The sequence below is a fragment of the Amblyomma americanum genome, chromosome 4 (assembly GCF_052857255.1).
Source record: "Amblyomma americanum isolate KBUSLIRL-KWMA chromosome 4, ASM5285725v1, whole genome shotgun sequence".
NCBI classification, from domain to species: domain Eukaryota; kingdom Metazoa; phylum Arthropoda; class Arachnida; order Ixodida; family Ixodidae; genus Amblyomma; species Amblyomma americanum.
In genome coordinates, this window is record NC_135500.1 from 85,788,954 (window position 1) to 85,806,532 (window position 17,579).

General features: G+C 49.1%; 1 protein-coding gene across 1 annotated transcript in view; it reads left to right on the top strand.

The window, feature by feature from the left end:
- The window catches only part of LOC144129637 (uncharacterized), a 75,447-nt gene that overhangs the window by 39,306 nt on the left and 18,562 nt on the right, over window positions 1-17,579 (top strand). Inside the window, exons 5-6 of the mRNA XM_077663754.1 lie at window positions 1,614-1,861; window positions 10,788-11,116. Of these exons, the coding sequence (XP_077519880.1) occupies window positions 1,614-1,861; window positions 10,788-11,116 (577 nt within the window). The remainder of the gene's footprint in view (window positions 1-1,613; window positions 1,862-10,787; window positions 11,117-17,579) is intronic.

A 17,579-nucleotide genomic window follows, 5' to 3' on the forward strand; every position in this document is an offset into this window, starting at 1 on the left:
TCTTGACTCCCTAGACGTCAAGAAGAAGATAAAATGTAGAGATGCCTAGGAGGTCTAGCTGGAAGCGATTCCCCCGCCCAAGCAACAAGTCATCCGCCTGGCGACGGAAGCCGCGAAGAATCGGTCTAACTTTGCACTTTCTTTAGTCGCGGAGGCCCTGGCCCCCGCCCCTTGAGCCTGCGTGCCAGGGACGTGGAGTGAGGGACCTCCTACATAGGTTTAAAGTAGTGTTCGGTGAGTGCTGTGGCGATGCATGCCAGTTGTGGCCGCCGCTCGCTCACAGGTGGCGCCACCGACCGTTCGGAGGAGGCGACGCTCAGCGGCGTCGGATCGGATCGCTGTGCGCTCTACGCCAGCCGCAACCTAGGTCCGCTTTCGTTCGGCACTGCATGCTCGATATGCGGCCGCCTACGGGCTATATGCCGCATCAGATGCACTTCAAAATCTCGTTACCGAGAAGCGTACCATGGGCTAAAACTTTTTTTTTTGTCTGAGCTCCTGTAGCCATGTATAAAGTCTATTGGCCACGTCAATAAGGCCATTAAATATAGTGCTGCAGTACAGTAAGTGATAAGTTAGAGAGCGAGGCTGCTGTACACGATGTATCCGGAGCAAGTGGTTACAAACCATGCACGATCGTTCTTGTGGACAGGAGAGCGTGGTGCAAGCTCCATGCAAACCGCGGAGCTCTATATATTTGTCTCCGTGGGCACTGCACATACATTCGCCGAGTACAAGTGGTAATAGCTTTGGCGCGCGTTCATGCGTGCTACGATAAGTACAATAAAATACGTGGGAAATGCGCGTCAAGTATGAACGAAGGAGTGAACATTGGCTGTGCCTCTGTCACAACCACAGTGCATCCCTCAAAGGCTCTTTAAAGCGCAATTTCCGATGTTTTCAAATTCGGTGCGCTTATATGGCTGGAAGGAGTAAACCCTCCAGGTAAAACATGTTAAGTCCTACTGGGCTAGCATTTGGAATGGGATCGTTATGTGCGCTAGTTATCGCGACGGCATTTAAGATTCTGCATAGCGCTGAGCGCGAAGTGGGGGGCGCATTGCAGCATTGAACATAGCACGGCAGGGTGTGGTTGACGGCAACGGATATTTTAATTCTTCCTATTCATGACGTCGGACCAACCTTCTCCGCCCGGCGCCAACGCTGTGAAAGGGAGCCCGAAATTTTATCGTCTATTACGACTCAACTTCAAATCCCAGCGCTACAAATCCTCGGCATACTTTGCCCAATGGTTATATAAATTTGAATACTTTAACACCGCAGAATTCACAATGGCATAATTCATATATTTCGAGTTACGCGTGGATGAATCATACGTTTAGTTCAATGCAGGACATAATTCTAGTAGCGGACAAATTAGGCTCAACTACATGGTATATTCTTTGTTTAGCAGACGAACTAACAATTGATCCGGAGCACATGCTACGTTCAACCAGAGAGCTCAAACTGAGCAAATATTTTTTGGCATATATTGGCGAAAGCGTCATCCGAAAATATGCAGGGGCAAAATACGACCTGCCGTGAATAGTTTTTCGTGAATCGACAAGTTTCACGCATAAATCTACTAGTTAAGCAATTTTGAATATTTGCAGCTTGATTTCAGGCAAGTGAGGTGGCATGCCAACCACCTGATCCACGGCCTCGCGGCGACGAAGTCATTGCAACAAATTGCTGTCGACTTGGACTTCAATGAATGGGAGCTGCCACGTCTCTTGTTTGCTGCCAACAGCTGCGCCACACTCTTAGGCCTGCACTTCCCGTTCCTTAGAATCGAAAGCATCCTACTCTGGACCATTAGAAGATATCCTCTGGAAATGATAAGAAAAGTGACCTTCGGCAAGTGAGTCATTTTTCATAGCTCTGGTTTGGTAGTAAATGCTTTCTTTGCTCACAATGAACAGATGCTTTTTTCTTTTCTCGAAGCCTTCTTTTGTAATCGATGTTTCTGTTCTAATGAACGTTTTACAATTTGGTGACCTGAGATTTCCTGCCACAATCATGAAATCTCGGACACACAATGAACCTTCGAATGCGAGTAGAAAGAGCTAAGGCGCTTTAAGAATTAAATTTCACTATACATATCCACCAGCATTCACTGTAAACAACCATTACTCGAAGTTTCAAGCAGCGAGACATTTCACATTGTTAACATGGCGACAGCGGCACCGCTCTCCCGAGCCTCCTCTCCTACGTCACGCTGTTTTGTGCTGCTTTTGGACATACATTTAAGTAGTTCCATTTCGTGTGCAGATATAGAAGTGAAAAATGGGCAGACTGCAGCGTTGTCCACGAGAAGTCGCCAATAGTTGTGGGGCACGGCACGTTGCGCACTCCATACACTGCATGCGTGGAGCATCTCGGGGAGTGAAAGCAGCGGAGTGAAAAGCAGCGGAGTGAAAACTGCTTCTTGAAACGTGCCTCGAGTTTCAATTTTGATGGGCCCAAATTATCCAGAGTTTTGCTATATTAACATTATCAATTACTCCTTCATATAAAGGGCCTTCCTTACGTGGACACTAAATCACGACCAGGTTCAAATTCTGCGGTCAGTATGCTAACCTATACCACATGTGTGGACCTGCCAGTACAATGGACATAATAGCCGTTATAAGGCAGCCAACTAGGGAAGGCTGCGGAGATGGCCCAGTCCAGCTCAGACCTGGAGGCTTAGCGGGCACTGCTCCAAGAGAGCACAGGCAGCGGCGGCGGCCAATGGCGTCCCGGAATGGAGACTGCCACCCAGCACAACGACCATCCCCACTTCCCTTACCCAATTAAGTACCGTGCTGTAATAAATATTTCTGCAACTCCTCCTCGCATGATTCGGAGAAACTTCATGTTAAATCAGTTCAAGTTAATGGGTATTCGGCGTTGCGAATTCGTTACTTCCTGGTCGTGCGCTGCGGCACCTTCTTTAAATGAAGTTCTCAAAAACACACATTTCGAAGGGGGTGCCGTTCGGAACTGAGAAACTTTTATAGCGACGATTTCTCTATATGGAGGTTTGTTGCATCCTGATTTAAATGTATTTTTGTCTACCTAACGCGCATGGGGCCACCGGTGACGGAATTAGTTTTCACTATCATGAACCGATTGTTAAGGTACAGTAGCTTAGGCGTATTTTTTAAACCTTTCTGCTGGCGTTCCACGTTCGGCTTAAGGCCTTGTGTAGGTGTGCCTCCACCGATACCAAGAACAACAACTCCTCGTGCATTTTGCACGGCTGCTACTTGAGTGAGTGGATAAAACATGCTCGGGTGTGTGCATGCTTGAAGTAACGTTTTGTATAACCGCGACGGGGTACTTGTTTGAAGAGGAGTGCTAAGAAAGCCTTTCGATAGAATATACGATTCTCCCATACGTCGCCATTCTTCAGGATCGCCTCACTTCAGCTAAGCCTGAGTGCAGCGCACTCGCCTTCCATAAGTGGACATATTCCTTCTATTGCGAGTCCTTGAAATACAAAATGGAGGACGCTTAAAATTTGCCTGAAAGAGTGGAACTCAACAGCGTGTAGTAGCCCTGCCGGGAAGCCAGTGGAACACCACCACCTGTTCGGCGCAACGCCTTGCCCGTTGGGAAAATCGCTCGAAGTGCCTACGATGCCGCTCAAAACATCGCATCCCCCGCCCGAAAAGATCACAAGCGGACTGCAGAGTCGCTGCTCCCTGAATTTGCCGTTGTGAGCGTTCGTTGTGATTTTAAAGGAATAAAAAGACGTAGTGATTGTTTCACATATCGGTGGACACTTCCACCATGAAGTTTGAAGCAAAAAAGAAAAGACAGACAGGCCGTAATGGCGTCTGCGTCACCGCTGGCATCGCATTCGTTGACCATAACAGCTCACAGGCGCGTACATTACTGGCGCTCTGTCGTTGTGTGTTCCGTGGCAACTTATTGGTTAACACCCGCGCAAAATGTGACACACACAGGTTCGGTCGCCGCTGCCTGGCCGTCCTAAGCCCGAAAAGGTCGCGAAGGATTGCACCCACGCTGCCGTCCGCGGGTCAGAAGCGTCGTTTTTTTACCTGGTTAGGCGTTCGGACTAGTTGACGTCTCTCCCCCAGGTTTCGTCTCTCGGTTCTCCTTATTCAAATCCAGAACCCCGTGCGATGCTAGTGAAATTTAAAGAGCCACAAGTCGCCAAAATAGCCCTATACTACGGCGCCCCTCATAGCCTAAGTCGCTTTAGAACATAGAACTTTATAAGCCTAAATTCAAACGAAACTTGGTCATAATACCACTATCGTAATTCAGCGGAAGCTATTCGCATTTACTTTTATCTATACAACATATATGGCGCGGCTTTGGCACAGCTCATGCAGTCAACTGAAATGCTTTATATAGTAGAACTCAATTGTTATCGAGTCCCCTTTCGAAAGTAGCATACTAATTTCACTTCTACTCATCAGTACAGAAAGTCAATGCACGAAGAAAAAGAACACAACGCATTCACTAGGCCCACTTCATTGCTAGAACAAGCAAGACTCGTGCTGACTGACCACAACAGTGCCACATGTACATAGCGGTTTGTCTAGTTTTTGTTTGACTTTGTTTGGTGAAATGTTTTGGGGCAGAGCCGGGCAATAAGGAAAATACTTTGTAGCGTGTTCTTCGCGTGCTCGCTTCGCAACCTGAAAGACCTGGTTTCGATTCCCCGTATAGTCGTAAGATATTCTACTTGGAGATTCTTGTGTTACAACGCCGACAACGTTGACACAGGATTATATGCGACACGAGCTCCTTAACGCTATTGCAATGAAACAAAAAGATGAATAAAAACTGGGGATTATACCAGTCAGCTTTCAGTCATAAGGCAGGTGGTATAAAAAAAAATGTTGTCCATGGCTGCAACTATCGTCAGCTGACGCAGGAAGTGTTTCAAGGAAGAATTTCACTATTTTTTAAAATTGAGGTCTTTTAAATATAAGCATGGCTTCTCTGGAATAGTGATATCGGTGGTGGCAAACACGAGAAAAAGGTAAATACTAAGAAAAAAAATAGTTAAGTAATTTTTGACATTTGAGGTTCATTTCAGCCCGTAGTAAGTTATAAATTTGTAGCGCACTGTTAGTATCACATATAATCATTTCTGGAATTTCCAAAACCTGATTACCCTCGGTGCTTTGGCTCATCAAAATACGGTTGTCTCCCGTCAAAGAGACGCGCTTATCTATCGCGCGGATGTCATGTTACCTCTTTTTGCAGCAGCGTGGAGTATAACAGCGTCTTTTGGGACAAGATGTCAAAACATTGTTGAGCCACAGTGCAGAGGGCAATCTTAGTTACTAAATTAGAAAAAAATATTGATTCGCGATTGCGAAATCAAGTGAAGAGCGTTACCGGAGTTCTTTTCGCCTACGCTTCGGATTCCAACGTGTACATTGCGAACCGACAATTTTTTTGGTACCACTTGCATCCCTCTGCGAGCACTGGTTCACCTACCACCGCCTTCCCAATGTCGCCCTCGGTTACGGTTTCTAGGAGCAAAGGTCGTCCGTACGAATCCTTCCATACACCAGGCTTTAACTCGACTAACAACTTTGTGCGCTGAACAGTGCTGATTTGTTTACTACCATCTGAACCCTCTGCGTCAAACGGGTGGGCCACAATTTTCTCACCACTGGCGACGCTATGAGGCAGACATCACGGCACTCGCTTAGACAGTAAGCATATAGTGGAACGCCAGCATACGGTGAACCGGCCGCTATGCCGGCTTGATGACTGCGCGCTCGCGGTCACGTGATGGGGTGTCTCATTTCGCTGACCTAAGATTTCCGGCCGCCATCTTGAAATCTCGGACGGACTAAAACCATTCGAATGCGGGTAGTAAGAGTTAACACTCTTAAAATTGATTTCCTCATTAGTAATGGATCTCTAGAATTAACCAGCAGGAGCCAGGCGCCGGACAGTAACTGTAAAAGGTAACTGTCAGAAATTAAATCAGCAGTTTACTAGCTAACCTTATTGCCCCGTTTTGATATGACCCCTAATATTGCTATTGCTATGCCGCCACAGGCATCTTTACATCTGAAAAGGTTTCGTTTTTCCGATTTTAACGTCTGTAAGCTACTCAGGCTATGGGGGACTCCGTAGTGAAGGGCTCCTGAAATTCCACCAAATGGTGTTCTGTAACCTGCACTGGTGTCGCAGAACACACTGGCCTCCAGCATTTCATCTTCATTGAAATGCGACCGCGGCGGCTAGGATCTAAAGCATATTGTAGCGAGAGCTACATGAGACTAACAGTCGAGCATTTTCCGGTGGCCGGGAGAGGCAAGTTCTGCGCATGCATCGTTACCATGGCAACCGGAGAGGAGCCGCAGGTGCGTCGTAGGCATTGCCGTCGCCGCGGCCGCACGCCCGCTCTACCGTCGCAGCCGCACGTGACGTCACGTGGATGAGCAGTTGTGCGCATGCGCCGATAACATACTAATTAGCAACCAGAGACACCCCACAGGTGCGCCGCGCGCTTCGTCGCCGCCTCGCCGCACACCGCTCTATCACTGGAAACGCGCGCTGTATGCGCAGTATTGCGTACAAAAGGCGGAGATGTAATGGTCGGCTGTATCACAATGTTTGACATGGATGCAGAAAGAAGAGTCCAGCTGCTGCTAAAGGCGGTATAGACAAGCGAATAACTCTTCTGATTCTGAGGTTGTCGCCTGCCACTTGGGTACTCAACAAAGAGAATGGGCGTGGGAAGGCGAAGAGAGCAGCGAAGACGCCCGAACAGACAGAGGAACAGCTTGCCAAACGGAGATGCCAGACTGCCTAGCGTAATAGACGGCGCATAGCCGCCGAGAGATGTCAAAGAAGGAAGATGTCAAAGCAAACCAACAGAAGAGTATGTGAAGGCCCGTCGTGTGACTGATCACACCGTTCGAGTTTCAACAATCTCAGGCAGGGAAATGTACGTCTCGCTGCGTATATTCTGGCATAGCCGAGCTAAGCCACTGCCAATTTTTTTGCAGGTTAGTGGCCGGCTGCCGTACTACGCCTGGTATAGCCGCCGCGGTGGCTGAGTGGTTACGGCGCTCGGCTGCTGGCCCAAAAGATGCGGGTTCGATCCCGGCCACGGTGGTCGAATTTCGATGGAGGCGAAATTCTAGAGGCCCGTGTACAGTGCGATGTCAGTGCAGGTTAAAAACCTTAGGTGGTCGAAATTTCCAGAGGCCTTTACTACGCCGTCTCTCATAGCCTGAGTCGCTTTGGCACGTTAAACCCTATAAACCTATAAACCAAACCACTACACCTGGTATATGGCTCTCTGAATAAAACGGCGTCTTCCTGATCACACTTTACTAATTATACTGGCCCAACTTGCCAGTAGGTGACAGAACGCTGTCACGATGTGTGAATTAGAGGCAGGTTGCAGTTAGTTCAGCTCAGTCAGCCGTGAAATCGTTGAGAACAGCTGTGCAGCACAAAGAATCTTTGCTCGGCAACCATTTTATACCTCACGGTATCTTGAGGGTCCTTCCTTTGTGAACGAAGATTTCTCTCACCCTGATACGTATCTTTTTCAATAAACTCTTTATAGGGTAAGCGCCGCTCATGTGGACCATTCGCGTCTCACTGACGCGAGATTATAAAGTATTTTAGCCAATGTTTCGCGGCGAAACGCGAAGGGTTAGACAGGGTAAATTGGGGAGTGTTTTCCCTGAAAAAAGCGAATCGTGTTCACTTGCAAGATCGCTCTTTTTAAACATATATACGAGAGGTATCCCAAGAGATACAAAGTATTGCTACATAACGATACAGATGTATTTGTTTTCTGGAAATTGTGACAGTGACAACGCACTGTTCTCATAATCTGACGCAAGTGTATGCCTCCGCTGAACGGCACTCATTCCGTCTTTGGAAATGTTTATCAGGACTTTGCGGACAGGGGTGTATTTCGCGAGAGATGTAGGTCACATGTGACTATATAGTCCTCCTGCAATAACATGCTTAGAAAATAAACGTCCTCCAACTCACGTCTACCGTAGTCGGTGTGCTAAGACAATTATGTTGTATGGCGAAGGAGTCGCATCATCATGTGGGGAGCTTAGGCGGAGTAAACAGCTGCAAGAAAGAGTACAACAACCGGCCTATTCATTACGGCAGGATACCGTTTGTGAGAGTGTTGTCACGAATAAAATACCATGCACGTCGTGAATTCTATCGATGCTCTAAAAAGCTAGCAAACTTAGTCATTCTCTAAGTGACGGTTAAGAAACCGGAAACGGGCAGAGTGAGTGAGGGAACGAACGATGGTTAATGCCGTCCTGGTCGAAATCAAAAGTAAGAAATGTGCTTTGGCGGGCATGTAATGCGAAGGTGAAGGCAAGTTAACCGCTTGTTCTTAAGGGTTAAGTAGTTGATTCCAAGAGAAGTCTTGCGTAGTAGGGGGGGGGGGGGGGGGCAGAAGGTTAGGTGGGCGGAAGAATTTAGGAAGTTTGCAAGGCATAGAGTGGGCGTCGCTGGCAAAGGACCGTGTTAATTGTAGAGACATAGGCGATGCCTTTGCCCTGCAGTGGGCGAGCTTATTTTCATTTCTTACTGAAATGAAAATAATCTTCAAACTTCAAACCCATGCGACACACGTCCACAACGCTCGGAAGCCAGGGTCGAAGTCCTATTAATAAGGGAGATGAGCGGTTTTATACAGCAGGATCCCCTGTGGGGTCATTAAATAAGCTGCTGAATCCCTGGTTCGGAAAACCAAACGAGACATGCTTGGGAAGCAATGTGAGCAGAAAAAGCTTATGGTTCAACCCGAATTGGTACCGTAACTACACAAGATGGAGAACCTGTCATGCATGTATTCTGCTCCGCAAAAGCTGGCTCAACTTCGCTAGCGCATCACACCGAAGGCATAAAGAACGCATTAAAATGTGTCATACCTTCCAGAGAACTTTGCACTGAGGTCGTTTATTAAATTCTTTTGACTTGCGGAAAACCTGGATAGGGCGGTCGGGGTGTTGCAGTCAGGTCCTTGCAGGAGAACTTCTGCACTCGGTAAAAAATGGAGGAGAAGCGCATTTATCTGAGCATTGTGTAGGCTGGAAAACATGCGAACCGCGTATGCTCGAGAGATTCTGGGTAAAAGTTGTGGTGCGTTGGCGCGAGAAGTGTTGAAAAATTCTCATATTAAATTAGAGTGCTATAAAAACCAGGAACGTTGAGCCAGTTGCCTCTTTGTGAAAAAGCGAGCAGTAGCGTTCCCAAAACTTCATTTGTTTCTAAGGCAATAGCCTTTAACGGCTCATACTCGTGGTGACCGCCCGTCCGTTACATCGCCACCTTGGCCACGTGGCGCCACGCTCGTGCCAGGTGCTCTTCTGCTCTGTCGTGAAATGAGTTCAAGCACGGCAAATTCATATCAATGCAATGAGTCGCAAACGGCTTTCTCCTTCCCACAGTTAAGAGATACGTGTCTCCTACGAATTTTTTTACCATGGTGAGGGACCAGTGAAATGAACGCGAGGAATATGCCTTTGGCACTCTTTAAGCAAGAAATCATGTATCTTCGACAGTTTATTTCAATGCCTGTGGTTTAGGGGGATTTATACCGTACACTTTTTATTTTTGGTGATGTTGCTGATGCAAAAATTAAGCACATATAAGATGGCGCTTGTCCTTCGTCCCTTCTGTGTCGGTCTTGAGCATTAATATTTGTAATAATAATTGGTTTTTTGAGAAAGGAAATGGCGCAGTATTTGTCTCATATATCGTTGGACACCTGAACCGCGCCGTAAGGGAAGGGATAAAGGAGTGGAAGAAGAAAGGAAGAAATAGGTGCGGTAGTGCAGGGCTCCGGCATAATTACAACCGAGCATTCGCTGAGCTCGTTTTTTGGGTAATACAATGAAGTGGAAATTTGATAGAAGCTTCGGTTTATGTCAGCCCCATAAAAGAGTTTGAAAAATCAGGTTTACAAGTGTGCTGTGTCCACGCACTGGCTGCCGCGTTTGCTACTCTTGAAGCGAACTGCTTAGCTTTAGCGAAAACAGCACCACACTTTTGCTCCAAAAAGAAATGAGTTGTAAAACACGCTTTTCAGAACAAAACAGCAGTGAACGCTGCAATGTATTCAGTGCCCTAAACTGTTTGCTGTACAAAGCGGTACTGTTTTCCTCCCATCAATTTCTAAATGTGTCTCCCTCAGCGGGGCAAGCGACGAGTTTTCACCAATGCGCGGCAAAAATTATTTCTAGTATTTCCGGCTTCTCATGAGCATGGTAGCACAGCTGTCTAAATAACTGGATTAATAATTGGTTCTGAATACAAACGCATGGGAGGTAGAGTCACGTAAATTACATGAGAAAATTGCGCACTTATATGCACGTCTCTATTCCTCTTCTCTGCGTGGCTCTCAGAATCCAATCGCTTTTATAACAGCTTCCGTTTGTGATCGGGAAGCAACGACGTTGTAGCGAGCCAGTCAGTGGAGACTGTAGCCATTGTAGCAGTTATTATTACACGTGTTGCGCTAAACAAAAAGAACTGCTATTTTAACCTCTTTATTATTCACTCCGGGCTCTAGGAAGCTGCGAATTTTCATGGTTTCTGGGCACAGCGTTTTAAGCAGGCGGTACAAAACCCACTGATTACTTTGAGTGGTTGCATGGCGCCGTTCCAAAGAAAATTGACCGTCTGGGCCCTCATTACAGAATTTCGAAAGTATTTACTCTCCACTGAGTAATGCTTCAAATGGCGCACTTGAAAAACTGACAGGTGCGAAATTAATTTTTTTTGTGCATGCTCAATTTTTTATTTAGGGCTGGCCCCAAGATGTCCTTCCAAATGGCATGGATCATTCAAAACTGGATTGAGACCAACGGAGAGCACGCTGAACTGCAAAACATTTTCGCCCAGCTGAGCCAGAGGAACCCACTCCACAATATCCGCGAGGACTGGCTGACATCGCTCACTTTGCTTGATATGCCAGGAGACGACCAGAGAAAAGTGGCTAATGCTTTGGCAGCCTATCTGCCTGTGACCCCCCACCTGAGACGCCTGAAAATATCTTCGGAATCGGCCTCACCGGCGGATGAAATCATCAATGGTCTGGCTAAGAACAAGACTATCTTGGAACTCGAAATAATAAGTATGTCGGACACAAGCCTGTCTGAATGGTTTGTAGCTGTGCTCATGAGTTCCGTAATTCGCAGAATGAGACTGCAACCTAAAATAATGTTTAGATGTGGGATGCACTGAACGCATGTAATGCTTTGTCGGACACAAGCCTGCCTGAATGGTTTGTAGCTGTGCTCATGAGTTCCGTAATTCGCAGAATGAGTCTGCAACCTAAAATAATGTTTAGATGTGGGATGCACTGAACGCATGTAATGCTTTGATCATTCTAATGAACTTGAGCTTGCTACCTAGAGCCTCATACATGTATTGTTAGTGCTGGCTAAGTTACCATTTGCACTCTGAGCGCTCGCGGTTGTCGAAGTAATTTGCAGATGTTGACTCCGGGCCTTGTCTAATCTTTAATCTGATGTGAGGTAGAAGTTAAGTGATTGAAGGCACGCATGAAAATGACATTTCATTTCTCAAAAATGATGGAATTGTTTCTTTTGCATGCAGGAGTGCTCGTATTTGACGCTACAGCCCACGCATAGTTTCAAAGCGGAGCATTTAAGGTGTAAACTTGCAAAAACAACCCGCTTTTTTCGTAACTAAATTTACTATGTGGTCCCTTGGAAGATGCCGCCATCACGAGCAAGTGAAGCCACAGGAACTGATCAGACCGCCGCCTAATTTGAGCTTCCAAAGGTCTCCCAAAATATGGCACTTTCACAATTTCGCTGTTGGCTCGCCCCACATCTTGGCCGATGGCTCCCTCCGAAACTTAGCGGCTGGCTCACCCCATAAACTTGGCATTTGGCACACCCCCGGAACTCGGCAGTTGGCTCCCCACCGAAGTGTTGCATGTTGGCTCCCCACCGAAGTGTTGCATGTTGGCACACACACGAAGTGTTGCATGTTGGCACACACACGAAGTGTTGCATGTTGGCCCACCTCCGAAGTGTCGCATGTTGGCTCACCTCCGAAGTGCCGCAAGTTGGCCCACCCCCGATTTGTCGCATGTCGGCCCACTCCCGAAGTGTCGCATGTCGGCCCACTCCCGAAGTGTTGCATGTCGGCACATCCCCGAAGTGTTGCATGTTGGCCTACACCCGAAGTGTCGTTGACACTTCAGGCGTGTCAAAACGCCTGAAGTGTCGACTAGCAGAACTCTGCCTGATCTCATTCACGCCGCATACCTCCATTGTAAAGTCCGCCCATACATACCGAATCCCAGATGATGTTTTAAATGCCAGTGATTTGGAGACGGGATGTTGGCTTCCCGTGGTAAACCCGCTTTTTTCACATGTGGAGAAAAGACACATACCGGGGAGAGATGCGAACGCTCAACGAAATGCATCAACTGCAATGGCGCTCATGGCGCGTACTCAAGGTCATTCTCGGTTTGGAAAACATAAATACAAATTATAGCTTTGTAGACCACAGACAAGTCCTACCTAGAGGTAAAGAAACTTCTCTTTCCACAGAAAGGGATATAATCCGAATTGGTGACGTGGGCACCGCCACCGCCTTCGGTTTCGGTTGGCACACAGGTCGATCCGACGGACCTTGTGTCGATACCCAAGCCCCAACACAGAATCCAGCGGCAGTCCACAGGCTGAAAATTTGGCGAGAAGACCACGTGATTCTCGCCAGAGGCCCTGATGCCCCACCTGCGGCATCCTCGGCGACAGACGCCCAGAAGAGCTCTGCTGATCCTTACCTGTCGCCCCGCCCTACTAAGAAGACAACTGCTGGTTGAACAGACTGCCACTGCAGCAGAGTCTGGTTCAGCGGTGCCAACAGAAAAGAAGAATGCGAAGGCCACGGGCCATTGCGACCGAGAAGCATCCTCCATGTCCACTGCGGAGGATATGGATGTCAGCGATAGCCTGCCGACATCGAAAACTCGCACATCCGCGGCGTCCCCGCGGAAATCCTGCGCCACGAGAGTGGCGATGGATTTAACTCCTGAATTGCCTCCTGAACTGCCTCCAAAGAGCGAATTGCCTGCGCTGTGACATGATGCCCAAGGAACTCGACGGCGTCGACGCCAAAACGCACTTGGCCGGATTGATGAAAAGGCGGTGCTCTTCGAGGCATGAAAAGAGCAGGCGCAGGTTTTCAGCGTGTTCTTCTGACGAGTAACTGGCAACCAGCAGTTCATTGAGATACGCCAACACAAACCGCAGGTCACAAGTGACCTCGTTGATGCAGCGTTTGAATGTGTGAGCAGCGTTTCGCAGACTAAAGGGATTACGGACGTGCTTGAAGAAGACAAACGGTGCTACAATGGCAGTCTTAGCGATGACTGTAGGATCAACCGGCATCTGATGGTAGGCCCGCAGCCGGTCAGTCTTGGAATATATGGTCATGCGATGCCGGTTGGCAGCAAAGTCATGAATTTGAGGGAGAGGATATCGATCCTGGACAGTGCTGGCGTTAAGGGTACGATAGTCGCCGCAAGAGCGCGCCAATCGCCGGTGTAACGTTTCGCACCATATTCAGCGCAGAAGACCAACTGCTGGACGACGGCCGAATGATGCCCAATAGCAGCATATGGACGAATTTGCGGCGAGCAGTGACGACGCGGTCGCCAGCAAGGCGGCGCGGTTGGCTAAACGCTGGTTGGCCTGTAGTGACTATGTGGTGCGTGACTCTTTGACGGACGCTGTGCTCAAGGTTCCTAGCTCGCGTGATGGGAGGAAAAACGGCCAGAATCGCAGCAAAGGCAAACAACGGGAGCTGCAGAGCGGCTTGGAGGATGGGGGCTACCACCGCGATGAGGACGCCGTTCAGACAGTTGAGTCGTGTGGTGCACCAGTCGACGAGGTTGAATGTCGACAGCCAGGCTATAAGTGGCGAGGATGCCGGCTCTGAGGATGGCAAACCGCATGTCGGCGGTAATAAAAATCCATCTGAATTTGCGGCGTAAGCCAACATCGAGAGTGACTGAGCGCTTTGCGAAGGTAGCGATTTGGGAGGTGTGGACCGCCTGCAAAAGTGCTCATTGCACAGCGCGTTGCCAATCAAAGTGGGAGGCAGGCACGACGCTAATCTGTGTGCCGGTGTCCACAAGGAAACGGCATCCCGAGATCTTGTAGGTGACATATAGGAGGCGGCTGGATGTAGAGCCAGTCACCGGCCGCCATCAGCGACTCGCTGGTGGGCTTCCCAACCATAGGCAAGGCTGCCGGCACTGGCGGGCAGCGGCGCCGAACTTGCGGTTGCACCATCAGAACCCGTCACGGGCAGGGCTTGATCGATGTTTGGAACTGGAACGATGGCGCAACCGTTGATTAGAGGAACGCTGGTAGCGACGAGGAATCGACGCTCGCAGTGCGGCATGCTGCTCGCGAGGTGGTGGATTTTAGCCTCGAGGCTTGACTGCCGGTCGACAGAAGTGGACGGCGCGGCGGAAGAAATTGCAACCACAGAACGCGGGCCAGAATATCCGAGACACGGTCAGCCAACTCCGCTAGCTTTTATAAGCTAACATCACCTGCTGCAGCCAGGATGACCTCGAGGTTCTGAGACAGGCGCTGAAGGAACTGCTCTTGGAGTAGAGGGCAGTTGATGTCCTGTGGGCAGTTGCCGAGCAGCTGTCACATGCGATGGAGGAGCTGAGATGATCCACGGTTGGCGAGGTCCTTAATGCTGAGCAACTGCTGCAGGTGGCTGTGCTCCGAGATGGTCTTCCGAGCTAGGACCATATCTTCGAAGTAATCACACGGAGAGGAAGGGTCGGACGTCATTATAAAGTCGTTAAACTCGTCCATCACCTCGGAGGAGAGAGTCGACACGACGTGGATATACTTCGCGCGTTGTGAAGCGATGCACTGAAGATCGAACACAGCCTCCACTTGCGCGAACCATACGGCAGGGTTCCGAGGCCTAAATGACGGCAGCTGAACGCAGATGCTGGTGATGTTCTCCGCAGCCAGTGTATGAGCCGGGACCCCGAGACTGGGCACCGCAACCGTGGTGGCGTTATCCGCGTCCACCACGTTGGGGTTCACCAAACTGTAGAAGGACAGACTTAGTCCCCTTAAAATTAACGGAGCGCGACGCGAATGAAGCAAACAGCCAAGGAACCAGGAATCAACGATCTTTACTCTACTTCGCACGTGGCCCCACGTAGCAAGAGCGAGCGCATGTCACAAGCTGAGGCGGCGCAGCACTGCTGATGGTGATAGTTCCGCTACACTTTGTGTTCATACCACCACTCAATACAATTACCATGCACGAATTAGAACTTCTTAAAAAACTGCCTGAGCCATATGTGATATTTGGAAACTTTAACGAACACTCGCCCTTCCGGGGAAGTGAGCGTACTTATTCCAGGTGACCGCTCATCGAGGATTTTATTGTTTCATATAGCATAAGAAAAGCCACGTAGTGCCCCAGCTCTGCTAAAATGACCTGCCTCGATTTAGTATTTGCATCTCCATCGATTTTTAATGATATTATTTGGAATGTTTTAGACAACCACCGGGGAAGTAACTACATACCTACGATTTTAATGCTAAAATCACCTACATCCATCATCTCTACGAGGGCACGGTGATGAAAAATTCATCTCTCCGATTGGTGCCTTTTCAGAACAAAGGCCACACTAGAAATTGAATACGCCGAAACCCTTAATATAGAAGAAATAAATGAAAAATTTGTGACTTTTCCTACTATTTGCAGCAATACAGGCTATTACACAAATGTCAAATTTATACAAAACACACAGGAAGTTTGATGGTCAAATGAATGCATATTGGCTAAAAAGCAGCAAAGCAAGACTTGGGACAACCTTCCCAAATATCTCACTGCAGAAAACTTGCTCACCTTCAAAAGGGCGAGAGCCTAAGGGCCGTTGTACGATCGTTTCGGAGCGCCTTCCACCTCGTCCGCTTCGCGAGCGGTCCGCCAGTTTTTGGCCGCCAGGCGGACGTGAGGCGGAAAGGTGTTGTACGATGACTTTGGCGCTTGCGAGCGAGGCGGATGGTCCCAGCATGCCGATTGGCGCGCCTGGCATATCCGTCTGTCCAATAGCCTCCTCCGGCTGATGGCAACCTAGCCGGCGCGAGCGCACCGCCAGCATCGCTCCGCGCGCCGAAACGGGCTCCCGCATCCCAAGGGACAGATCGGTATGCGCCCGACTACCTTCTCCCTTCCCTCCTTTCCTGCCCCCCTCTCCAAACCTCGATATCCCTGCACACTGCGCTTCCCCCTCCCCCCTTTTTTACCTACTTCCCGTACGAGCGCCCCCCCCCCCCCATATAATCGCTTTTCGTGGTCACGTGGTACTTTTTTCCGTTCCTCGGCAACCTGCACCTAGGCCTAGTAGGCTGCGCTTCGGCTTCGCCATGGTGTGCGTGTTAAAGTTCCTGCTGTTGTCGGCGGCTCTCGTCAGCAACCAGATGAGTAGCTCTTGTGTAGAGATTTTGCGTGGGTACATGGCCAACACAAACAGGGCGAACTGGCAATTAGTTGCACAATTCGTCGCTGCCGACGCAATCGTCCAGCTGCAGCGTAGGCGTAGACTACGCGGACACTTGTCGCTATGCTGTGAAACTTGCGCACGCACAGGAAAATAACGCGCAGCAGAAATTCAAAACGCTTGCCACAACCACAAACAGCTCGAAATAAACACTTCGTGACACCGCCATTGCACAGGTCTTGGGTCGGTCTGCAGAGCCGCAGCAGGAATTACAAACGCATGCAAAAACCACAAACAGCTCGAAATAAACACTTCGTGACACCGCCACTGCACAGGTCTTGCATCGGTTTGAAGAGGCGTTCTGTCAACTCCGTCAACGTAGATGATTACAGAATTCAACTAGTGGAACTATCGCTCGCCACTGCTGAACGCGGCGAAGTTTGCAGTCGCTCTGAACACTGGTAATATCAAGATGTGGCCAATATAACACGCTTCGCGACATCGCTGCCACTGCCCAGGCCGCGCTCCCCAGTTCAGTCGACGGATGGCCATCTTGCCCCGGCAGAGCAGAACCGAGGCGGAGGGAGGAGGGGCTCGGACGTCACTGACGTCACGGGAAAAGCAGCCAATAGCTGCAATCCGGTCCCCGGCCGGATGCGCTCGTCCGCCAGAAAGTTGAAGTTGACCAACTTTCCATCCGTTCGCCGAACGAGGCGGATCCGCCAGGCCCGCTCGCGAAGCGGACGAGGCGGAAGGCGCTCCGAAACGATCGTACAACGGCCCTAAGCACGATGCATTAGACAAACGCAGAAAGGGCGTCAAGCAACAGTACGTCCTCGATAAACAGCTCAATATCATCAAATAAAATGTGAGAACCGGTGCGGAAATTCACAGGGAATTTTAATCCTTTCACATTTCGAAGTTAACAACACCCGGTGCTCAAACATTAGAAGAGCAGGCCAACGTATTGGGTGAGCATTTTTTCACAGTTTCAAGCTCATCCAACTACACGCACACATTCCAAAAGCATAAAACCATAGTAGAAAAACAAGACTCCCTTCGGAAC